General features: G+C 35.3%; 3 protein-coding genes across 7 annotated transcripts; 2 read left to right on the top strand and 1 right to left on the bottom strand.

Annotated features, from left to right (window-relative positions):
• The first annotated feature begins 931 nt into the window (after positions 1-931).
• Positions 932-8,350, top strand: LOC111789385 (NAC domain-containing protein 21/22-like). 3 transcript variants are annotated; one of them, XM_023670145.1, is made up of 6 exons: positions 932-1,142; positions 1,259-1,330; positions 1,917-2,006; positions 4,166-4,359; positions 6,559-6,836; positions 7,808-8,350. In XM_023670145.1, exons 4-6 carry the CDS (start codon positions 4,179-4,181, stop codon positions 8,300-8,302), a joined length of 954 nt encoding a protein of 317 aa, XP_023525913.1. In that variant the 5' UTR covers positions 932-1,142; positions 1,259-1,330; positions 1,917-2,006; positions 4,166-4,178; the 3' UTR covers positions 8,303-8,350. The 3 variants fall into 3 exon arrangements, with proteins under 3 accessions (XP_023525913.1, XP_023525912.1, XP_023525911.1); XM_023670144.1 differs by having other exon boundaries at positions 933-1,137; positions 4,138-4,359; XM_023670143.1 differs by having other exon boundaries at positions 933-1,142; positions 4,138-4,359.
• A 2,192-nt stretch (positions 8,351-10,542) lies between these two features.
• On the top strand, positions 10,543-16,559 carry LOC111788374 (DNA repair protein recA homolog 1, chloroplastic). 3 transcript variants are annotated; one of them, XR_002814162.1, is made up of 15 exons: positions 10,543-10,795; positions 11,203-11,294; positions 11,540-11,615; positions 11,919-11,981; positions 12,125-12,254; positions 12,368-12,453; positions 12,534-12,659; positions 13,115-13,219; positions 13,392-13,448; positions 14,652-14,714; positions 14,802-14,878; positions 14,959-15,031; positions 15,638-15,996; positions 16,143-16,258; positions 16,346-16,559. XR_002814162.1 is itself a non-coding variant. In XM_023668691.1 (13 exons), the coding sequence occupies exons 1-13, from the start codon at positions 10,589-10,591 to the stop codon at positions 15,737-15,739; spliced, it is 1,257 nt and encodes a 418-aa protein (XP_023524459.1). In that variant the 5' UTR covers positions 10,543-10,588; the 3' UTR covers positions 15,740-16,141. The 3 variants fall into 3 exon arrangements, 1 of the variants encoding a protein (XP_023524459.1); XR_002814161.1 differs by having other exon boundaries at positions 16,143-16,386; XM_023668691.1 differs by lacking the exons at positions 16,143-16,258; positions 16,346-16,559 and having other exon boundaries at positions 15,638-16,141.
• Positions 16,560-17,284: 725 nt separating this feature from the next.
• Positions 17,285-24,531, bottom strand: LOC111788372 (translation initiation factor IF-2, chloroplastic). Its single transcript, XM_023668689.1, has 13 exons — positions 24,326-24,531; positions 22,665-24,233; positions 22,468-22,500; positions 22,205-22,318; positions 21,849-21,998; positions 21,429-21,527; positions 21,280-21,342; positions 20,174-20,329; positions 19,955-20,020; positions 19,591-19,827; positions 19,212-19,487; positions 18,322-18,510; positions 17,285-17,819 (listed from the first exon to the last, which is right to left on the bottom strand). The coding sequence occupies exons 2-13, from the start codon at positions 24,141-24,143 to the stop codon at positions 17,658-17,660; spliced, it is 3,024 nt and encodes a 1,007-aa protein (XP_023524457.1). The 5' UTR covers positions 24,144-24,233; positions 24,326-24,531; the 3' UTR covers positions 17,285-17,657.
• Between the last annotated feature and the right edge of the window lie 309 nt (positions 24,532-24,840).

Genomic DNA, 24,840 nt, shown 5'->3' with positions numbered 1-24,840 from the left:
CTTATCCGGAATTAGAGAGAGATGCCATTTTATTTATTTCTTACTTTTTATATTTTCAACAGGAAGTATTTAGACAGCTTTTTGGCCTTATTCAGTTGAGATTTGAAATAAAAGTTTCAAGAGATATTGCGTTGAATTTAAAAGGTTCAAAATTTTAAAAAGGGTTTTGATCGTTACATCCCAGATGTGAATTTTGATACGAGTGCTTTAGGAGCGAGCATACTTACATGGTCCCCTCACCCACCCACCCCCCTACTTTTTGTATTTAAATATTTTATTTATTTATTTATTATTATTTATTATTTTTTTTGTATATTTTAAATATAGTTTATTAGATTCGTTAGACTAGTTTAAGCTTGTTTGCAAAGTTGATTTCTTTGTAGAAATATTTTCAAGCTCATTTAGTGTTCTTAGAATCATTTAGCTCATTTCTATCCTTGTTTGATAAATATGTCATTGTTTTAATTAAATTTATAAACACTATGTCCATTTATATGTAATTCTTATCTGTTATCTACTTTTTTACAAATGTTTTTAAAATTCAAGTCAAGTTTTGGAAAGCTAAAAAAGTAAATTTTAAAATTTGTTTTTTATTTTTGAAATCTAACGGAAAATTCAAACGTTTTCTTTAAGAAAGATAGAAAACTAAATGGTTATCAAATGTATTTGTACTTGGTTTTATGTAGTCTAAGGCTTTTACAAAGTTGTTTGTTGGATATGGGTTGGTGGCCTTAGCGGCAAGGTGTCAAGGTGAGGATCAATGTTTGTTTTTTTTTTTTTTTTTTTNTTTTTTTTGAATTAAGACAATGAGAGATTGGATAAGAAGACCAATCAGAAAGAAGCCTTTTATGTATCTTCTGTAAAAAGGTCAAATAGTTTACAATAATTTCTTCCTGCTTAACCCAGTGGCAAAATTGTAATCTCTCTAAACTTTTGAAGAATCTCAAAAGCAGGAAGGAATATCATCTTAATCCGATACATCAGGTGGAGCTGAAAATCTGCATCTAAGATTATATTATATATCTTAACCAACTGAACTATACTCAAGTCAACAATCGACGACCTTTATATTGACTTGAAGATTTTGTTTAGAAGCTCAAACGGCTGCATGAGTTGACAAATCAAACTGCAATTTCGGTACGGTACGGCTTCTTTAGTTAAACAGATGGCAGTTCCTCAGTGTGTGGGATACATATCTCTATTTTGAATACTATTTTGTCGTGGAATAACACTAGATTCTCTTGTTGTTTCCATTAAGGATGTGGCTGGAGGACAATTTCAGAGACCAGCGGATGAAAGAATTAGAAGGGGAGTTGCTATCAGTGGAAAGGTACGTCGTCATCTCTTGTCTGAGTAGAAAACAAAGATGGTACAGTTTAAAATGGCTGGTGTCAAACTAACTACACATGAACTTGTCAAACGGCTTTGTGTTCGTTTGTTTGTGTGGAATCCTTTAGCTTTTGGGAAAGTTTGAGTATATCTACAAAGGAATTATGTGTTGAAAGGTTTTAATTCAGTTGGATAATGGAATGGGATGATGATGTCTCTCTGTCTTAATCAAAATTGTTAAGCATTGGATTGGGATTGGGAAGGCCTAGGATGTTGATGGAGTTTAGATAAGGGTTGAAGGTTTTTTTTTTTTTTCTTTTTTTTTCTTTAACGTGGGTAAAAGATTTAAACATCTAATTATTGATAGAAGTCGTCCGTCGCTTAATTATTGAAATTTTTAAAAGGCTATTAGTAGCTTATTGGTTGAATTATACCAATTTTCGATTTTTTTTTTATTTTTTTTTTTTTTTTTTTTACATTAAAAAGTTGTTTGCCCATGGGTTGTCTTTATTTTATAAATCTTAATATAATAATAGTTCTGTTTATATATTTTTAATTAGAATGTGTTTAATTCTTTGTCATTGCAGCTTACTCTTTGAATGATGAGCATCTGTCTCCTACAACTCTTGTCTTCTTCATTTGCCACTGAACCTCCATGCATGAATAACCTTTTAAAGGTATGTACATTCAATTCAACTGAGCTATGTTCATCAAGACCTATGATTCTTTGGACAAACTCGAGATTTGATTAATTGAACATCGTTGCATTCATTTTCTTTGCATTCTAGGACTATAATTTTAGATTTTAGATCACAATTCCCATTCTTCAATTCTAAAACACCTTTTTTTAAAGAATTTTTTTTTTAATTGTCAAAAGACTTATTTTTTTTAGTTTAAATTCTTGACTTTTTATACAATTTATGAAACGACTATCGTCGAGAACAAGATAATGTTGAGTTATTGTACCGTATTATGTACATAAAGATGTTAGAAGTTATATAGTCTAATCTATATGAGTTATTGATAGGATTATTGTTTGTACATATCTAGGTAGGCATTCTATACATAGAGGGTGATGTGCATGTTTATTCATACACATACATATTTGTTGGTACATGTTGTATTTATTACCTGTATTGTTCGTATGTTTTCATGTTTGTATGTACAAATAAGTTGCTTATGCGTTTTCATGTTTGTGTTAAATAAGCACCAATATTGAGTGGTTCTGTATGAAAAATATATATGGATGGTTGACCATAAGAAAAATCTAAGAAAAATCCAACCGATTTACACGCCCAAACATTTAGAGGTTAATCAGCCAAACTAGGTGAGAGTCCTTTTAGATTCTTTTTTCTAAGAGGATGTACTTATGGTTGATGGAGGGAGGACGGTGAATATGCAGATACTTCTATTTCAATTCTTATTTCGTAAAAAAAAATTTTGTTTTTTTTGTTTTTTTTTTTTGTGAAAATTAAGGTGGAATTTTTTGCGGGATGGAGTTGGGACGGAAAATTTAATCTCTATTCCTATTTAGCTAATGTAGAAAATTTATCTCTATTCCTATTTAGCTAATGTAGAAAATTTTCCCTCCACTCTGTTTGAAACAGATCCCTATAAAAATAATTGATACAATTAGAAGCCAAATTAGAGTTCAACCATTTATTCAAATTTAATTTTGTTCTTAAATTAAGGGATTAAAAATATAAGGGGTGGCATGAAGATTTTAGCAGCCAGATATTTAGGTTAGAATGTTGCACAAGTTAAATATGAAGATTGGTTAGATTCAGGTGCCCAACTCTTGCATAATCCAAAATTTTATTAATATTGACACACCATTAAATTCCAAACAGACCCTTCCATTATTCTTCATACCAAACCNGCACAAGTTAAATATGAAGATTGGTTAGATTCAGGTGCCCAACTCTTGCATAATCCAAAATTTTATTAATATTGACACACCATTAAATTCCAAACAGACCCTTCCATTATTCTTCATACCAAACCAAATTCTCTTTCTCATATAATTTCTTTTAATTAATTAAAAAAATATTAAAATACAAATTTAATACTTTGAGATTGGTATATGTTTAGTTCTTGATCTTTTCTATAGATCCTTCAGCCTTACAAGATCTTCTCCTTCGAAATAGACTCGAAAAATAAAAAAGAAACAAAAGAGAGGAGGAGGAGTACGATCTTGTTACCTTGAGATAATTTCATGTCACAAAGCGGATCTCATGAGAGTTTGACCGTGCAATAGGTATACTTTCTTTTGGCGGGACAGGTGGGGATGAGAGTGAATAGGCCTTGGTCTCTAAAATCTCCCATTAATAACAATTTGATTTTTTATTTTTAAAAATTAAGTTGATAAATACTACGAATTTTTATATTTTCTATATTTTCTTAATAATTATTAAACGAAACTTAAAAACTTTTAATTTTAATTTTGTATTTGATATATCCCTTCATAAATTTGAATTTCTTTTTAGAATTAATAACCATTAAAAAGAGTATAAAATACTTTTATTCATAGAATTAATTAACTAAAAATTAAAATAATAAGATATGACGCCATATAATTGGATGTTTTTTCTTTAAATGTGCCCTGAGATGGTTTGACCAATCAGTTGATGACATTCAAAGCCCATCTCTCTCTCTCCACAAGAAATAAATTAATATCCTCCATATAATATATATATATATATATATATATATATAAGGATAGTTAAAAGAAAATTAAGCTTTTGATCATATACACTTTATTTTTTCAATTCCCCTTCTCTCTCCTCTTCTTCTTCTTGTTCTTCTTAGAGTTTGCAGAAGAGAACTGGGTTTGTAGAGAGAGAGAAGAAATGGAGAAGAAGAACATAAGCATGGTCGAATCCAAGCTTCCTCCTGGTTTCAGGTTCCATCCAAGAGACGAAGAATTGGTGTGTGATTATCTGATCAACAAAATTGGGTCTGTTCCTCATTCTTCTTCTTCTCTCTTCATTGAAGTTGACCTCAACAAGTGTGAGCCTTGGGATATTCCAAGTAAGTTTTTCTATTTCTTTTTTCTTCTTTAGTAACCTTTAATTTATTTATGTAGTTTGTGTTTATATGAATTTCAAAAGTTTAATTTATTTGGGTCGGGTTTGATTTTGTGTGGTTTGAAACGTTTTCTAATTTGAGGTACTTGTCTTTTGATAAAAATAAACGAAATTTGATTTGACGTGACTGAGAGTCGATAAAAGTAAAATAGGGATTGATTTGAGGTAGCTTAGTTTGTATATGATTCTAGTGAGTTGGAACTTGTGTGGCTCGTGTTTATATGAGTTTGAACACTTGAGGGTTCTGAAAAGTTCGAATTTATATGGGTCAAGTTGGAAGATAAAAGTGTGTAATTTGAAAGGTTTCTCACGAGTTTAAAGATCTGATTTGAGGTAATTAAGTTTTACTTTTAGTCTTAGTCTGTTTGTGTGTTTTGAAAAGTTGAATTTTTATGGGTTGGGTCGGGTTTTTAGATCTTGATTTGCGAAAATAAAAAAGTGTGGTTTGAAAGGATTTTGTGATTTCGAAACCTTAAAACTCATATTTAAAGAGGTCGATCAAAATAAAACGGAATTTTGACGTGAGGTAAACTGAGTTTTGTTTATTTGAATTTATATGGGTTTGTTTGGTTTTTGAGATTCTGATCAGTACAAATAAAAGATTTTAAAATTTCGAAACCTAAAAGCTCGGTTTTTAAGAGAATCAACGAAAATAGAATGAGATTCGGTTTGAGGTAACTTCGATAAGTACGAATTTATTGAAAAGTTAAAAAAAATTACCATGCTGTAAATTTATGGGTTTTTCTTTTTTACCCATTTCTTTTTTTCAAGTGATGTTCGGTATGTTGCATTTTTTTTTAAGGAAAAACTGTTATAAATAGGTCAAAATGGTAATTTAATTATATTTATATAAATAAATATGGATAATATATTGAATAATTAAAAAAAAATCCAAATTCAAAAGTAAATGCCGTTGAAATAGACATTTTGGCCGTTTATTAACAAAAAAAAAAAATAAAAAAAAAATAAATAAATAAATAAATAAACCCAAAATATCATCAAGTTGTTCTTTGTTCCCACCCAATAGCAGCCCTCAAATATGTAAATTTTAAATTATATTTCATTAATTATTTCTAATTTAGAAAAATCCATAATTTTTTTTTTTTCCAATAATTAAATTTTGTATCCTTACCAAATCCCATTAGGGTTGTCACTTTCATGCATGCATATGTCCTTTTTATTTATTATCTTTTTTTAAACTTTGATGGTTATTGAAGGTGAATTTTTTTAATTTTCAATAATTCTTTGCATGGTGATCGATCACGACGCTTGAACTATGCATATAATTTGGATATGGTTGATCTGTGATGACTCATTTGCTAAAGTTTTGTCTGTGCTAATTATCGTATCTCTGAAATATAATGAAATCTGAATAAGAGTATAATGAAATATGAATAAAAGTATAATGAAATCTGAATAAGAGTATAATGAAATATGAATAAAAGTATAATGAAATCTGAATAAAACGGATGATTATGGTTTGTCGTATTAATTTGACTTTTGGATGATTTTTTTATATAATATCAACTAGATTTTTTTAAATATATTTTTTAATTTACTATAATATTGTATTTAATTAGATGTATTTTTCATTTGACTTAATTGTGTTTTTTTAGTTATTTCAAGACTTTTGATTGCATTATTATTTAAGCCAAAGAAAAAAAAATTAAAGAAAATGCCAAATTGAATAAAATTTAATTTATTGCCCTTTCATAAATCTCTTTCAATTTATAAGATAATTTATTAAATTATAAAATTTGAATTAAATAATTTGAACATTATTGATTTTCAATTAATTTGAAATAATTTAAAATTACAATATATATATATATATATATTTGGCGAAATAAAAATTTAATTCTTGGTTCAAAAAATTTTAATTTGATTAATTTTCATTATTATTCATATATTATTTTCTTCGGTTTAAAAACTCGAATAATTTTTTTTGTGTTTTATTTATGTATGTTTGAAATTTAATATGATCATCGAACACACTGACTCGCAATCGTATAAAAAAAAATAATAAGATTTAATAATTAAATTAAAACTAAGCTTAAATATTGATAATGGAATTGAAAATTTTAATAAATAATTTAACCTAAATTTTTTATTATGTATTTGGTTTATTATAAATTTTGTATAGGGGAGGCGTGTGTGGGGGGAAAGAAGTGGTACTTCTTCAGCCAGCGGGACCGGAAGTACGCGACTGGGCTTAGAACAAACCGCGCCACAGCCTCAGGGTATTGGAAGGCCACTGGCAAGGATAGGCCCATCTTTCACAAGGCCAATCAACTCGTTGGCATGAGAAAAACCCTTGTTTTCTACCAAGGAAGGGCCCCTAAAGGCCGAAAAACTGAGTGGGTCATGCATGAATTTCGTCTTGAAGGCCCCCTTTCTCCTCTCAAAGACTCATCTCCAAAGGTATGAATCAATGCTGTCTCTTTATTCCTTTATTTTTGTGAATATTGGCCTTGCTTAATCAACTCATTAGCGATGATCTAGCTAGAAGTTTTTTTGTTGATTAGATTCGGGTTTATCTCTGCCCTTTTCTGCCTTGCCCTCCAAGTGTTTGTAAAAATGCCTGTGTGAATTTTTTAGCCTTTTTTTTGTGTTATTATTATGTATACTGACGTGAAATCAACTAATTGTTATGTTTTGATGAATGTATGGGCTTGGTTAATCACTTAATAGCGATGGTTTAGCTAGAAATTTTGTTGTTAATTTAAATGAATTCTGCAACTCCCCTGTTCTTTCATGCCTTCCTCGTAAAAAATGTCTGAATTTGTTGAGCTTTTTCTGTGTTCTTTTTTGTCAATTGACGTGGATTCACCTCGTTGTTATGTTTTGTTGAATATATTACCTTTGTTTAGCTAGAAATTTCTATTTTTGATTTTAGATTTGGGGTTGAAACTCCCTAATTTAGGCTTGAATTTTCTCCCTACAATGTGTCATTTTAGTCAGACAAAGATTAATATCAGTTCAATTGAGGGAGTTTATGAGAGTAAATGTTCTCTGCCCTTTTTTCAAAGCCTACATTGGCTTGACTTAGACATGCTTAAAATAACATGTGGGTGCAACTTGTATTTAGAGGATTACCATATTAGTTGGCTTGTTTGTCTTGAACTGAAGTCTTTCTTTATAAATCTCCCTCACCAAAGTCAACTTTGTCTTATTTGCCATGGGATGACTTTCTTCAAAAATTTATAATAATGTTGACAGCTGATGAATAAAGATTTTCTTGTTCATAATAATGGATTGCGTTACGTCGAAGCGCCGATTAGTTTACTTAATTAAATAGATGATAGCAACTTCTCTGAGACTTTGAATCAAACAGATAAGGTCTGCATTTGTTGTTTTTTCACTGTTGTGGCTTGTTGTGTTTGTGTGCACAGGAGGACTGGGTTCTGTGCAGACTGTTCTTCAAACACAAGGAAGTTACCGCTCAACCGAGCACGGGAAGCAGCAGCTGCTACAACGACGTTGCTGCCTCGTCATCTCTCCCGGGTTTAATGGATTCTTACATCAGTTTTGATCAAAATCCAAGCAGCCATTTAAATGAGTATGAGCAAGTGCCCTGCTTCTCCATTTTCTCTCAAAACCAAACCACCCCACCTCTCTCAAACCTCATTCAAATGGAGCCAAACCCAGCCAAGAACATCAAGAACTTTACCACCGTGTTTGGAGGAATGCCGAATTCAAGCACTTGTTCTTCAAACATAGACCCGTTTGGCTGTGACTCAAAAGTTCTCAAAGTTGTTTTAAATAACAATACTCAGATGGAAACAAATGGCAATTCATTCATAGGGCAACCCAGCATGGGAGAAGGCAGCTCTGATAGCTTCTTGTCTGAGGTTGGAGATGACATAGCCAGCTTATGGAACAGATGACCCAGGAGGAAAATGGAGAAAAAAAAAAAAAAAAAAAAAAAAAAAAAAAANTTTTTTTTTTCCCAAGTGTAAATTTTATTGCATATGTGGGGAACTTTTTAAAGCCTAATTCATGGTTTTGATGAATTGTAACAGTAAAACTGATCATGTGAGTGCTCATGAACTCAATGTTTGATTTTTTTTTTTTCATAATTATACCAAAAATCTGTACTGCTTGAAACTTGGAAGTTGTATGTATATATATATATATATATTACTCTCGATTTCTTCTTTCAGGGCTTTTTCATGAAACGGTAGTGCACCTCTCGACATACTTTTTATTGGATCAACAGTCCTTCCCGCAATTGTAGCAAATACCTTCAAATTTCTTCTCTTGAAAACTCTTATTGTCGTTCTTCTGAGCTCTTCTAGGTTGTGCATTTCCTTGTTGACTTCTTCCTTTGTTACCATTTTTGTATCCACGTTTGGTAGGTGACTTATTGTTGCTCCGAGTTTCACTTGTGTAGAGTGCTTCTTCTTCCTCCTTTAATGTGATGCATCTGATTTCATGACTTCTTGGTTGACTAGCAAATTTTCTAGTTCTATCGGTGATGGTTGAGTACTTCTTGGTTGACTAGCAAATTTTCTAGTTCTATCAGTGATGGTTGAGTAGACCATTCTTGTGCAGCAGTAATGAAATTTTTATATTCGGGTTGTAATCCGTGGATAATTATTCTCTTCATTTGAGCTTCTCCAATGACAAACTTTGAATCTAGTTCAGTAATCTCACGACAGATCGACTTGACCCTATGGAAGTATTGAGTAATTGTCATATCATCTTGTGAGATTGATAACAACTCGTTCTCCAAAAATTGTAGTCTCGTATCGTTCTTCTTTGAGAAGAGTGTTACGAACGTGTCCCATGCTTCTTTTGGTGTCTTGTCATCCCAAATGTGCTCTAACATCTCTTCTTCGATTGTGGTCTTCAAAATAAACATTACTTTACCTGCTTTGATTCTCCATTTGCGCAATGCGCCGTTAGAATCCTCCACTGGCGGCATAGTTTCACTCCCATCAACGATCTCCCAAAGATCTTGTCCTTGTAAATAGGACATCATGCATGATGCCCACGTGTTGTAGTTGTTGTTATTGAGTTTCTTGATTCGTCCAACGATTTGGAAATCACCCATAATATTGGCAATACCTCAATAATATCAAACAAGTCTTTTTAACACAAAACTGATAAAGTCACTGACTACTCATAACACAAAGAAACTCACTCACTAATAATCTCAAGAAATCGTCTTTGACGTAGAAGATCAGACAGAGCAGCAACCACATAACATACTATGAATTTCAAGAGATCAAACAACATACACCACCAACCTCGTTCGGATACCAGTCTATGTAAAACATTCACACTCTTTGATACCGGTGACCGCTTGGGATGAAAATACGAGAGTGGAGAATATTTATAGGATAGACTAAATAATTTATTCCTAAAATATATCGTATCTTTTATTTCTAAAAGCACCTCAATCACTTCCCTAAATATATATGAGTATCTTTATTTCTAAAATACACGGTGATTTTCCTAAAATATATAGACAATGTGTTTATTCGGTTATTGGGCTCGACCCTATAAGCTCGTGATATTTTAACACGATCGTGTTGAGAACCCTATGTTGGGTTGACAAATAAAAAAAAAAAAAAAAATTTAAGCTCGTGAACCAAATCAAAATTTTCAAAATTTAAAAAATTTAACATAATTGTTGAAATATAATATTTGGAAAATATATTATTTATGGAATATATCTTAGATATTATATTTTAATATTGATTTGATTTATTTTATTCTCAATATTTAATTAGTTTATATCTTCCTTATTTGTACGTATTAATTATTGTATCCTATTTAAACCTTATGAATATCAATGAGAATATACCTTCGATTCCAATTTTATTTCTTATTCTTAACAATAATTTAACCTAATTTAAATTGAAAGGTCTCGTCTTTTTTTCCTTTCTATTTGCTCGGATCTCTTTAGTTCTATTCAACCATATAAACACATGAATGTGAAACCCACGTCATTTTTTCTTTTGCAAAGGTAAATAATTTAACGCTCGATTTACTTTTTATTTTAATGAACTGGAAAATAATAATAATAATAATAATAATAATAATTGTTCCGCGTAGTCACGTATTTGACTCGGTCAAAGGGAAAAATGTTGTATAAATAAACCCTTGCGCGCCTCTCTTCACTCTTCTCTCACTGCTTCTCAGTTACGCTTCGCTTACCTTTGTCTATGGATTTCATTTCGAATCCAATGGCTTGCAAGACTCTCCCATGCCGGACACTGTTCCCGCCATGCGCTGCACCTTCTCGCCGCCGCCATTTTTCGCCCTTTTCACTGTCCAATACAGGCAAGCGAGTTGGAAAGCTTCGTTGCGAGTTCGATGTTAATGTTAATGGAGCTCTTTCCGGCGACTTTGATCCTCGCTCCGTCGACAGGGTACTCATGCGATTCATTTTTCTCTGAATTTGCCATCTGCAGCTTGTACTACTTTGTTTTTCTAATTTTTGGTCTGAAATGTTTGCAATGCTTTTTATTTCACTTTTCGTGGTTTGTTTTCATTCGTGTATTAAGTTTTTCTAATCCAATTCGTGTATCAAGTTTTTTTCAATCGAGTTCGCGTACAAGTTGGAATCCTGTTTTGTTAGGGTTGTCAGTTGTTAAATGGTGATAAATAGAAAGGAAGGCAACGTCATTACGACACACTTGAGCGCAGGGGGAGAAAAAACCATCTGCGAATCTTATATTTGACGATAATTGTCTAATGTGATTATGTTGCTTTTCCAGCACTTATCTACTTATGAGTTATTAGTTTCTCAGATTTTGAAACTTTTGTGTCGTCCTAGAAAAAGGCATTGGAAGCAGCAATGAATGACATAAATAGCTCATTTGGGAAAGGAAGTGTTACACGACTCGGAAGTGCTGGAGGAGCGTTAGTGTATGTCCTTTTTGTTTATTTTATTTTTCCGAGAAGACCGTAAAAGTTGAAAATTTTCAACTGGTCAACAGGGTTTTAATGGTTCGTTTAAGTTTTGTAGATTTACTACCGCAGTTGGCTGGTTCGAAATTTTTTTAGCAAAATTACGTTGGGAAAATTTTCATTTCTTGAAGCATCATAAGTGGCAAGTTTAATGTTAGATTTTCTTGTCAGGTTTAAATTTCTGTTATCTTCTGTCCTTACAGGGAAACTTTCCCAAGTGGCTGTTTGACGTTAGACTGCGCCTTAGGCGGCGGCCTTCCTAAAGGCAGAATTGTTGAGGTATGTTTACTTGTACTTGGAGGTTGGGGTATAAAGGTAAAGGAAAATGTTCAAGTTGAGGAAATTGGCATACCAAATTTGTGGGCTATTTTAGTTAGATGGAAATTGTCAATTTGCTTTGTAATGAGCGTAATCTCTAGCTCACTACAATAGTACATACCATAAATTTGTTGAGTCTTGTTGGGAGAAAAATAATATGCTATGCGGAGACTATGAACAAAATTATTTATCTCCCCTTCACGTGTTTAGCCAATCAAGTTAGAGTCACAAAATAATTAATACATTTCATCATTCTTTTTCCAGATATTTGGACCAGAAAGTAGTGGAAAGACCACTTTAGCATTGCATGCAATTGCAGAAGTACAGGTACATGCGTGTGTGTATATATATACATATATTGTTACTTCTCACTGCTATTTTTTATTTATTTGCTGAGATGCTAGGAGGCACTAGGAACATGCTAGTTTGTCTGTTATGAGAATTAGTACCTATTCAGTTGTGACATGCAGAAACTAGGTGGAAATGCAATGCTTGTGGATGCAGAACATGCCTTTGATCCAACATATTCTAAAGCTGTAGGAGTGGATGTAGAAAATTTGATTGTCTGCCAACCTGATCATGGAGAGATGGCACTTGAGAGTAATATTTCCTAGTTTGCTTCACGATTTTCTTGAATGAAATAGTTCTCGTGCCTTTTGGCTATGGTATGCTTGTGACAAGTGTGTATTAATGGATGGATATTCTTATATCAGTTGCAGATCGCATGTGTAGATCTGGTGCTGTAGATCTCATTTGTGTTGATTCTGTTTCTGCTCTAACGCCAAGAGCAGAAATTGAAGTAATTTTTATGACCTTCTTGAGTTTCTAAAGCTTTCTTGTAAGATTGCTAATCTTACATTTATTATCCTTGCTTTGTAGGGTGAGATTGGCATGCAGCAAATGGGTCTGCAAGCACGGCTCATGAGTCAAGCTCTTCGTAAAATGTCTGGAAATGCCTCAAAAGCTGGTTGCACTCTCATCTTTTTGAATCAAATACGATATAAGGTTATTTCATTCTTCAATTAGGTTCAATAATTCTATCTTCAAAGTTCGGTAAATTTTGTGCATGGTAATGGGTCAGGGTCAATTTTCATGGGGGCTTTCTTTAGGTTTAAGATTTACTTTTTATTTTTCCTTCAGGGATTTAATTTTTTAAAAAGGATTCTATATATTTGTCATTTTACAATGATCAATGGAAAGTTGTGTTTCTTCTCAGAATTAAATAGGCAAATAAATATCAGAGTCAGTTGATCAATGGAAAGTTGTGTTTCTTCTCAGAATTAAATAAACAAATAAATATCAGAGTCAGTTTGTTTGGCCAAGCCAGGTTAAACTGAATTTATCATGTATTTGCATCCTGTGTGAGAATTCTACTCTTAACCTTATTATTAGTACTGTATCAATATCATCATATGTAATATTTGAAAGCATAATGATGATGCTGTTCGTAATTTTATTAGATTGGTGTGTATTATGGGAACCCAGAAGTGACAAGTGGAGGAATTGCACTAAAGTTCTTTGCCTCGCTTCGACTTGAAATACGTCAGACTGGGAAGCTAAAGTCTGTAAGAATGCTCTCTGTTATTTGCTTTATCTGAACCAATTAATAGTTTTTCCTTTTATTTTAAATACAAATTGAACCTTTATTTAGAAAGTACAGAAGCAATTACAATTTACATTAATGTCATAACATCCAATTGAGGGAAGCCTTATGCTGTGTGCTTCCTTCTTTTTAAGGCTAAAGGAGATGAAGAAATCGGGATTCGAGTTCGCGTTAGAGTGCAAAAGAGCAAGGTAAACTATAACAGTAATCAATTTTTGCTTAGCATCTCGTCAATTCTTATGAGCCTTTTCTTTCATAGCATTTCCGTTGATTTTGTTCAAATTCTAATTTCTAATATATTCATTTGCAAATAGAAACTAATGATACTTGTTAGTTTCCATATGGTGCATTTGATTGGAATGATGCTTCTAATGAATCTTCCTCTGCATTTTTTTGTTGTGGTTTAAAGACAAATTTTCTTATTATATATGGCTTTCATTAATTACCTCAAGTTGGTATTGTGATGTTGTTCTTAATCTGAAGTGAAATTGGTGGGCCTCGTTTGATAACTACTTGGCCTTTTCTCTATAGTTTTTAAAAATTGTGCTTGTTTTTCTCATCATTGAAATGAGTTTCATCTTTCTAAGAAAACATTTGAATTCTTAACCAAATTCCAAAACAAAAACAAGTTTTTGATAACTATTTTTTTAGTTTTCAAAACTTGGTAGATATCAAAACAAATAACATATATGTGGAAATAGTATTTACAGGTTTATTTTTCAAAAACCACAAACCAAATGGTTTTCAAATGGGGTCTAATTTTCATTATTAAATGTTCTCTTGCTAACGAACATGATACAAAGATGATACATAGCAACTAGGACTGATTGGGAGTGAGGATTATTTGCTTCTTTGCGTGGTTATCATTTAAGATAGAGAAGTATTTTGGAAGATGATGCTTTGTTCTGCATACAAATAGAAACTTAGAAGAAAGAAAACCGAGATGAGCTATTTTATGGATTCTGTGTTGTAGAAAGATTGCAGACTTTTAACCAAATCCATTTTATAGGTTGCACAACCGTGCCCTTGTGTTCTTAATTTGGGACAAGATAAAATGTACTCAGACAGGATAAAATATATTATATTTCTCAAGTTACAGTACAACATTTTGATAAATTGGTTTACCCATCACTTTGTAATGATGTCTTGTAGCCATTTGAACTATTTATTTTCAGTTGTATCAATTAATAAAATGTTTTGTTATGATATCTTCTTAATATTATGGTATATGGCAGGAATATTAGTGATCTTCAATTTGCCAGACTAAGCAGGCATTTAGTTTAGTTCTTAAATATTAGTCATGCTTGTAATTTAAAGGCTCTACATTGCCACCTTGAGCTTCCAATCTTTTTCCATAAAACATAGAATATTTTATCCAAAATGGGTTGCTATAGGTGTCGAGGCCATACAAGCAAGCCGAATTCGAAATAATCTTTGGAGAGGGAGTAAGTAAACTGGTGAGTATTGTAGGAGTAAGCATTTTTCAATTGTAGGCGCAAAATATTCTGTTCTAACTTCAAATTCTACTCTTTTCTCCCCCACAGGGTTGCATTTTAGATTGTGCTGAAATCATGGACATTGTAGTGAAAAAGGGCTCGTGGTACAGTTATGGGGACCACAGGTTTGTGGTAAAACATTGGATATTTAAATCGCTTTTGGTTAAATTGCTCTAAAAATTCATTATTTCCTTGTTTGCTAAAGGTTGGGACAGGGAAGAGACAGAGCTCTGCAATACTTAAAAGAAAATCCTGCTCTTCAAGATGAAATTGAGAAGGTTTGTTTTTGCTCAAAACAAGTTTATAAGAACTACGATCCTGCTCTACTATGTTTCGAAGAAAAAAAAAAGAAGTAGCTTTCAAAATCTTATTTTTGTTTTTTAATCAATCGGGACCGTAGTTCTTATAAACGTGTTTTTGTGGAATTCGACTGAAAATTTAAATGTTATTGTAAATGAAAATCGTAATAGAGAAATGGTGAGAAAATAAACACAATTTTAAAAAATCAAATAGTTATTACACAAGGCTTAAATAATTTAGGGTGGTAGTTAATGCTTGCTTGTCATGTTTAGTGACAATTATATATTTTTACCGAGATCTACGTCACATTGGGAGGAGAACAAATCACTATTTATAAGGGTATGGAAACCTTCCCCTAGCAGACGCGTTTTAAAGCCTTGAGGGAAAGCCCAAAGAGAACAATATCTGCCCTAGCAGACGCGTTTTAAAGCCTTGAGGGAAAGCCCAAAGAGGACAATATCTGCTAGCAGTTGATCTGGGTCGTTACATACTTGAACAGATTTTTGTGATTAAATTTGATGTCGTGTTTCTTTTGAAATTGCTTGTCTTTCATGAAAATTCTGGTTTTTTTAAATGTATGGCAGACAGTGCAGACCACGCTAACTAGCGGAACTGTTCAAATGGGATTTCAATCTATCAGAAAGCCATTGCCGAATCAAGAAGAGGTTCTTGAGGAGTTTGAATAATGAACAACCTATGCTACGATTACGCAGTAGCCACAGAGACTACAAGCAGAAGCAACATTTCTCGATAAGCCCCCAATAGATCGATTTTCCGTGTTACATCCAGTGATGCTATTAGAAGCAACCAATTCCGCCGCATTTTTTAGTTAGGTGCAAGCTAGATGTGATGAAGACCGAAAACTGGCTCCTTTTGCGTCGAAATTCCAAAGACAACATTTTGGATCATCCACGAGTCTCTCCTTTGGTATCGCTTAAAACAGGTCGGTATGATTTGAACCGAATTCTTGAGAAGATGATTGGGAAGTACTGTTGTAATTTGTACTGCAACTTATCAGGTATCATATTCAGATTCAAGTGTACTTGAAGTATTAACATTCCTAAATTTTTACCACTGCTTGGCATCCAGATTTATAGATTACATCAATTGCATCAGAATTATAATCACCATCTCCGAGGGCGATGGAATTCAAGCAAGCAGGGTATGGTTTCATATATGAAGCCCCTTCCCTACTAGTACCAGGGGTTAGTAGTTCCATTTTTTCTTTACTTGAATTTCACTGTCAGTATACAAAAAAACATGTTCATAGATTAATTTAGGGTTCTTTGTAGGGGTCAGTTCTATTATCCCAATGCATTTCTCTTGAATATGCTACACACAAGCATTTGGTTGTGATGATTTTGAAACTTGAAAACTAAAAGAACCAGCACACCTCATAGATGGATAAGGTCATTCATGCCATTAGTGCCTCCTTCTAAGGCAACTGTTTTACCAACCAAAGCTTGTAGGCCAAAAATATGATCACTGGGTATGTAGGGAGGGCGTTACTAATAATCCTCGTTAGCTTTCCTTGGACGTCCTTTAATGGCTCATACCATGATCCTACTTATGTACACTCGCCCATATCCGTTTATGCACACATCCTTTATTAGACTCTAAATTAAAAGTTCATAGATATATTAAACAAATTTAGGAATTAAATGTAAATCTAGAATTTTAAATCCATTGTAATTTAATTTTTGTTGAGTGATATTCATTATTGATAACTAAGAACTAATAACCTAATCCATTTATCACGAAATTCATAATTATCACGAAATTCATAATTATCACTCCGGTAAGACTTTCATTAAATTCATAGTTTAATACAATATTAAGTAAAAGTGCTTAGAGATTATAATAAATTTCATTAATTTGAACAAAATCTTCTATACACGATCTTATTATTTTTGTATGCGATTCGTTAGATTTTGAAAGGCACACATCCGGCGATTCGTTAGATTTTGAAAGGCACACATCCGATTTAACCGATGGACTAAATAGGCACACATCGATGGACTTATGGCACACATCCGATTTAACCGATGGACTAAATAGACACACATCGATGGACTTATGCTTGTTTGGACTCTTACATTCTAATCTGATTTTTAGTGAATTTGAATTTGATAAAATCATGCAAGGATAAGGATGACTCTTACATTCTAATCTGATTTTTAGTGAATTTGAATTTGATAAAATCATGCAAGGATAAGGATTCAACAGTAAAATGATGCAAAATTTGAACATCATTGAAAATTTGTTGACATTTCTTCCATTTTCATGCTGTGTTCACAGTTTGCTGTTTACATCGCATTGAACGCTCGAGCATTGAGAACCAAATAATAACAGTTTTCCTCTTACCAATAAGAATCGGAGATCTAATACATGTATTGAATATTTACAGCAACACAAAGCCTTCAGCTTCTCGACGTCACCTTGCTCCTCAAGTGAATCACAAAGCAACGACACACGTCCTCGTCTTTGGTATCGTCGAACATTGACTGGACAAAAAATGGCCAAAGCATTGCAGAAGGCATAGCCATCTGATCATAAAGGTAAGTATGGCCTAGGCTGGCCTGACAAGTTACTGGGTTTCTTTGTCTACATGCCAATTCCAGCTTCCTCCAGTGCAGCTTCCATTGAAGCTGAGGCCTCCTCAAGCGTCCGCTTCTTCTGAACGGTGTAGTAGGCCTCTATTACATCGCCCACCTCCCAATCATTGTACTCCTCCATCCCAACGCCACACTCTAGGCCAGCATTCACCTACAAAACAGACCATTCATTCTCCTTAAAAACAGTATTATCGATCCAACATCTTTCAGAACAAAACCCGACGCATAAAACGAGCAGTGACCAAGAGACATTATGGTGTTGATTTTTGCAGTCACTAGTTATGTACTTAGCTCGGGTTAATGTCTACTCTAATCCACAAATCTAATGTAATAGCCCAAGCACACCGCTAGCAGATATTGTCCTCTTTGGACTTTCACTTTCTGGCTTTCCCTCGAAGTTTTTTTAAAACGCGTCTACTGTGAGATTCCACATCAGTTAGGGAGGAGAACGGAACACCCTTTATAAGGGCGTGGAAATCTCTCCCTAACATACGTGTTTTATAAAATCTTGAGGGAAAGCCTAAAAGGGAAACTCAAAGAGGAGAATATCTGCCAACGGTGCTACATCTAAGCTGGAACTTAATATCAATCTACATAGGGAACTAAGCTCAAGCTAGGCATGTTCCCAATCAAAGGGAAGGATAATCACGTACCTCTTTCACGATTTCTTTAACTCGTCGCAGCGAATCAAGTTGGCCATTATATACCGTTTTACCCTTTCGCAGAACCCGGATGCCACAGCCCTTAGCCAGCTTTCCATCCACTACCATGCATCCAGCAACAAGACCACTGCCACTACTGAATACTGCACGGACTTCTGCTGACCCCATTGGTATTTGTTCCTATTCAAAGACAAATGACAGATCTCAGCTATATATGTTAATCTTCAATGAGGAAAGTGTAGAAGCTTCAAGCCAACAATTTAACCAAACAAAGATATAGTCACAGGGACTGACTAGAAGAGCATACAAGTTGATCGAAGTTGATCGATCGAGTTAAACGACAAAAATGAAAAAAAAAAAAGAAAAATCTGGACTAAGGATTAAGGCGTATCCGAGTGTGAGCCTCTCTTGTAAATACAAAGGAAAAATATAGTCCAACTCCAAACGCTAATAGATATTGTTCGCTTGCGCCCGGGCTCGTTACGTATCGCCGTTAGCCTCACGGTTTTAAAACGTGTCTACTGGAGAGAGGTTTCCACACCCTTATAAGGAATACTTCGTTCCCCTCTCCAACCGGTGTGAGATCCCACAGTCCACCCCCCTTGGGGGCCCAACGTCCTCGCTGGCACACCACCCGGTGTCTAACTCTGATACCATTTGTAACAGCCCAAGCCCCCCGCTATAGATATTGTCCGTTTTGGCCCGTTACGTATCACCATCAACCTCACGGTTTTAAAACGCATCTGCTAGGGAGAGGTTTCCACGCCCTTATAAGGAATGCTTCGTTTTCCTCTCCAACCGATGTGGGATCTCAAACTTACTTTCACAAACTCGTGTACCATGTCGTTATAACTTGGAAATGTAAAACTTTAAGTACTGACCTCAACAGGATCTAGAAGTCCTTCCATTGCGTTCCGTACATCATCGATAAGCTCGTAAATGACTCTATAGAGCCTGATCTCAACAGCTTTATTTTCTGCATAACTCTTAACAGAACCTGGTGCTTTAACATTAAATCCTAGAATTATGGCTTTGCTTGCAACTGCAAGATCAATATCACTGGAGGTCACATCCCCAGTTGCTTGCAAAAGAAACTTCAAGGAGACGTTATCTTGCGGGAGCACCTGAAGGGCTTGTCTAATAGCCTCGATCGATCCCTAGTCATCGACAATATTAACAAGTGAATAACGTGCACAAATTTTCATCTCAACAAGTTCATTGTAGATTACAAGTGTAAGAAAGATATACGTCCCGATGTACCTGAACGTCGACCTTCAAGATTATGTTCAGTTGGTGCAAGTCTAACCCGGATCGCTTTCCCGATGAAACTGCCGAAGCTAAAGAAGAAAGGGTAACCTTCCCATCTCCAGCCTTGTCTGATATTCGTTGAGACCACAAGGCCTCAGCGCGTAACTCGGCCTTCTCACGAGCTGTATCGAGGGAATCGACAACCTCGAATTCATCACCAGCAATTGGCACAATATTTAACCCAATGACCTGTGGACAGATTAAGAAAACCAGAGAATTAGACTATCAGAGAATATATAACAAAGTGAAACTCCTTATGGATGCAGCTTAAATCTGCTTTGACATAAACAAAAACAACAAGTAATGATCCACAAACCTGCACTGGTAAGGAAGGTCCAGCTTCGTCGACCCGTTTTCCGCCATCATCAAATAAAGCTCGAACCTAAAATAGTTATACAGGTAAACGAACTCCTTAGAAATGGTCGACATCAACAACAATCACCAAAAATAATAACATAATCAAACGAACGCAAAATAACTTCACGATTATTTGCGCCACATAGTAACAAATGTACAAACAAAAAGCAGTACCGACCTTCCCGAAGGCCTCCCCGCATACTAAAACGTCACCCCGTTTAAGGGTTCCATTCTGTACAATAAACGTAGCGAACGGTCCTTTTGCTTTGTCAAGACCTGCCTCGATAACTGTCCCCTTCGCACTTCTATCAGGATTAGCCTTCAGTTCTTGCAACTGAACATTGAAAAAGAATTAGATAACATACGTTGAAAAGTTTATGTGAGGGAATAAAATGAAAAGAATATACTAAGGCGTACGAAAACTCAGCCCCACGAAAGGAATCTCAAAATTAACTAAGAACCGGAGTCCAATTTAAGACCGGTGGGCATAGCTAAACTTTCTCAAATGTGGGATGGGGATTTCCTCTCGATGCGACAAAACTAGACCAAATTGATAATGAGAAAAAAATGGACAGACGGAAGTCCACGACAATCCGTTAACTCCCGCAATATCTCAGCCTCGATCCACTTATTGTGAATGAGTCAAATAGCTATTGGAAAACTTGAAATTCCTTTAGTTCGGGAAAGGAAACATCGGTCGAGTCCACTTCTAAGCAAAGGGTCCAAACCTAACTCAGATATCTTTTCACCGATTGAGTTGAAGGCGAGTTGGTTTGGTATAGGGAGACTCCGGCCGAAATTAAGGTATCTCCACATTTCGACCGATAGGGAGAGGAAAAAAAAGATTATTGACTGAGTTGACGAAGATTTGATATCACAACACCGACCAAATTGTGATATGATAATCAAACAGCTCTTCATATCGCATCTAATCCGGTCTTTTATGAGCGAACTAAAACACATTGATGTCGAGTATCATTTTTTACGTGAAAAATACAAAAGGTTTGGTATCCACAAGATATGTGAAGACTGGAGAGCAATTAGAAGATATCTTCACAAAGGCTTTAACTCGAGCACGAATAGATTACCTCTCTAACGAGTTGGGCACGATAAATATTAGTTATCCACAAGATATGTTGTTCTTTATTTAGAGGATTATGATTCTCTCAGACCTTAAGCATTAAGCAACAACGACGACGAACAGCCAGAGCCACCATAATTGGATGATTTCCAAGATGTAAAAATACTAAAATCAACACGACGTACTAGCAATGTTTCACTTACCTCAGCAAGAAGCATTACTGTTTCCAACAGGTCATCCACATTCTGCCCTTTAAGAGCACTAATCTGTTGGAAAATATTACGAGCATAAGTTCGAAAATAGATAAAGCCGAGATATGCAAGGTCAATTTTTGCGTTTGAGATATATTTACCTGCACCATAGGGACGTCACCGCCCCAGTCTTCTGGCATTAAACCGATAGAGGAAAGCTCCTGCATCACTCTGTCTGCATTAGCTCCATCTTTGTCGATCTGGAAAAATGTGAACGAAATGAGAAATTAATCAATAGTTTCGAAGCTTTTACGAGGATATATAACACGTTTATACAAGGACATCTATTTTTTTGTAATGACCCAGATCCACCGCTAGCAGATATTGTCCTCTTTGGGCTTTCCGTTTCGGGCTTCCCCTCAAAGCTTTAAAACGCGTCTGCTAGGGGGAAGGTTTCCACACCCTTATAAATGGTGGTTTGTTCTCCTCCCCAACCAATGTGGGACATCACAATTTTTCTATAAACGTTTATACGCTTGTACGGTAGAGAAGTTCGTAGAGATCTTTTACTGTTTACATGCCTTATTTATCGCAATCACTATTGGCACTCCAGCTGCTCTGGCATGAGCTATAGCCTCATTTGTCTGAGGCCGGATTCCATCGTCAGCAGCCACCACAATGATGGCAATGTCTGTCACCCGAGCACCACGAGCTCTCATGGCTCCAAACGCCTACAGGAAATGGACACTATACATCATCTGAACACAGGGATGGTATATACAAATGACAGTTCCTGTCTGAGAAAATTATGCCACAAAGAATCCAACGGATAAAACGTTGCCCAAAAATTCATCCAATGACAGTGAATACGCCAAAAAATAAGAAAATATCATGTAAATGCTACATTTTTAGAAAGACGATGCACGGTTTTAGGTACCTCGTGACCTGGAGTGTCAAGGAACACACAAGGCTGCAACTTGCCATCTAGTGGTACCATCACCTTATAAGCACCAATTCCTTGAGTAATACCACCAGCTTCCGATGCAGCTACCTATGGATGAGTAGCACTCGAACTTTAGACGTGACATAATTAAAACGCTAGAATCATTAGCAAAAGATCTAAATTGTTGCAAATTTAGCTGATAACTCTATTCCAGAAAGGCAAAGCATCAAGAAAGACGTTTAAGCTTGCACGAGTACCTTGCTCCTGCGGATGTAGTCCAAAAGTGTCGTCTGCCAAGAGAGGAGAAAAAATAAGATTCATTAGATTTTAAAAATAAAAATAAATAAAAGCTTGCCTTTTCGAATTCCAGGAATGATTAGAATGGATTGAAACAAAAATTAGGACTCGAAGAAAACCCCGAAAGCTAAAGGGAGAATGAAAGACGTCGAATTACCTTGCCATGGTCGACATGTCCCATAATGGTGATGACTGGAGGCCTGCTTTGAAGTTTATCGAGATCTTCTTCATCAAAAATATCCTTCTTTTTAGCCAATTCTTCAACTTTAACCGGATCAACATCTATGGTCTCCACATCGTACTCTTTGCAAATCATCTTCACGATATCTTTGTCTAAAGTTTGCACACCATCAGGCTTAATCCCCTTTGAATATAAATACCCGAGAATTTCGCCTTCACTGATAGCCAAGTTGAAGGCCAATTCCTCAAGTAACATACCACTTTCTTCAACTTCTAGAATTTCGACTTTCACCGGAGCTGCATCTTTAGAAGCCTGGATTCTAGCAGCCTTACGGCTTGCCTTGCTCCATTTCCTTCCTTTTCGTGCTGTAGTCACACTAGGAATGGAAACATCGTCCGGGATTTCCACATCATCAACCATTCTCCTTCTTGGACCTCCCGATGCAACATTCTTCTTACGGTACTCGTCCTTGAACTTTCCAGGAGAGGGGGCTTTTCCAGGTTTTTTCGGGGCCATGACGGCTTCAGAGTCAAACGGTTTAGCTACAGGTTTCTTCGAAGCATATTTGTCAATCAGAATCGGCTTTCTCTCTTTTGTCTTCGCCGCTGCATTACTTTCATCATTTGCTGTCACAGTCGCTGCCCCGACATCCTTCAGAATTGGTTTCTTTAACACAGGCCGAGGCGCAGCCAAAGGCTTTGCTTGTAACCTTGATTGTGGTTTCACAAGTGGTTGAGGAGTTCGAAAACCAGCTTGTGATTGAGGCTCTACCGTACTAGCTCCCCCCGGTTTAGCTTCAACTTTACCACTAGCCTTAGACGGTTCCGCTACAACCTTCTGCACTGGTGCAACTGCATCCCCCTTACGCCAAACACTTCTCGAGCGATTTGATTTCGAATTCGAACTAGAGCTCGACCCTGATGTCGTTGGCTTATCTACACCTCTTCCTGGTTTATTCACACCCAACTTCGGAGTCTCCAACTTTTCAGCCTTTTCCAATACCTCCCCAAGAGACTCAATCACCTTACTCCTTTCCTCTTCATTATCCAACAATTTTCGGCTACCGTTCGAATCGCCATTACTTTTCGGAGATTCCCAAGCTACTTTATTCAAACCTACAAGGGGAGGCTTAGATTCTGCAGCTTTCAACACTGGTTTAGGGGCTGGCTTAAGAAGAAAATCTGTGCCATCATTATCTTTACTTCTAATATAAGAACTATTAGAATCAACAGAGATGGCATTGCCTTGATCGGCAATGAAATCAGTTGTTGTTGTAGCTGAATATTTACAGAGAGGAAATGGAACATAATACCATTTATTGCTTCCTTTAAACCCTCTCCTCGATAAACACACTCCACGAAACTGAGAGCGAGGCTTTTCTGATGATCCAATCACTCCAACACCAGATAAGTTGAACAAGGAAGCCACAGACGCCATTGTTCCTGTTCCTTGCATACTCACAACTAAAATCTCGTCCTACTTAATCAATCAATGGCTCTAAACAAACCCATCAAACAAAATTGCTTCGAAACCCCAGAATTCAATCTAACGCAAAGAAAATGGAATTTCCAAGAATCAAAAGCGAAGTAGAAAAGAACATACAAGGAGTGGGTAATTAGCAGTGGGAAATGGCTTACCTCTTGACGCATGCGACTTGAAATGAATGGAGAGTTTGAAGAGGCGCCAGTGGATGAGGATGTTTATGAAAACATATGGTTCTGAAGGCAATGAAGCTAGAAATTTGGTGGTGGGCTTCGGGGAGATGGGGGTGTGAGCGTGTGTGGCTCTTTCCCAGCCTATCGATTAACGCTCGAGGAGATAAGGCTCTCCTATTTTGGATTTCCATCCACAGTTTCTTCCGTTCTTTTCCTTTGCTTTGGATTATAAAAATTGCTTTTACACTCTTGTTTTGTGTTCTTATTGGGACGTAATAATTTATAGGTTAAAGAGTTTCTAAGTTAGAGATTTAATTTATGAGGTAAGAATCTTGGTTCGAGTAACCGAAGAGGGAATATGGAGAGATTTTTTTAACTAAATGGGACGGGGACTATCACTGTTAAAATGTGACTATAAGTTAATTTTTGTCCATGAGATTAGACAAATATCTTGTTTGATTCTCGGGATAAACGACTTATTCTTAATCTAACCCGGT

This window comes from Cucurbita pepo, chromosome LG02, assembly GCF_002806865.2.
Source record: "Cucurbita pepo subsp. pepo cultivar mu-cu-16 chromosome LG02, ASM280686v2, whole genome shotgun sequence".
Classification (NCBI taxonomy): domain Eukaryota; kingdom Viridiplantae; phylum Streptophyta; class Magnoliopsida; order Cucurbitales; family Cucurbitaceae; genus Cucurbita; species Cucurbita pepo.
This window is presented reverse-complemented; position numbering and strand designations above follow the sequence as displayed.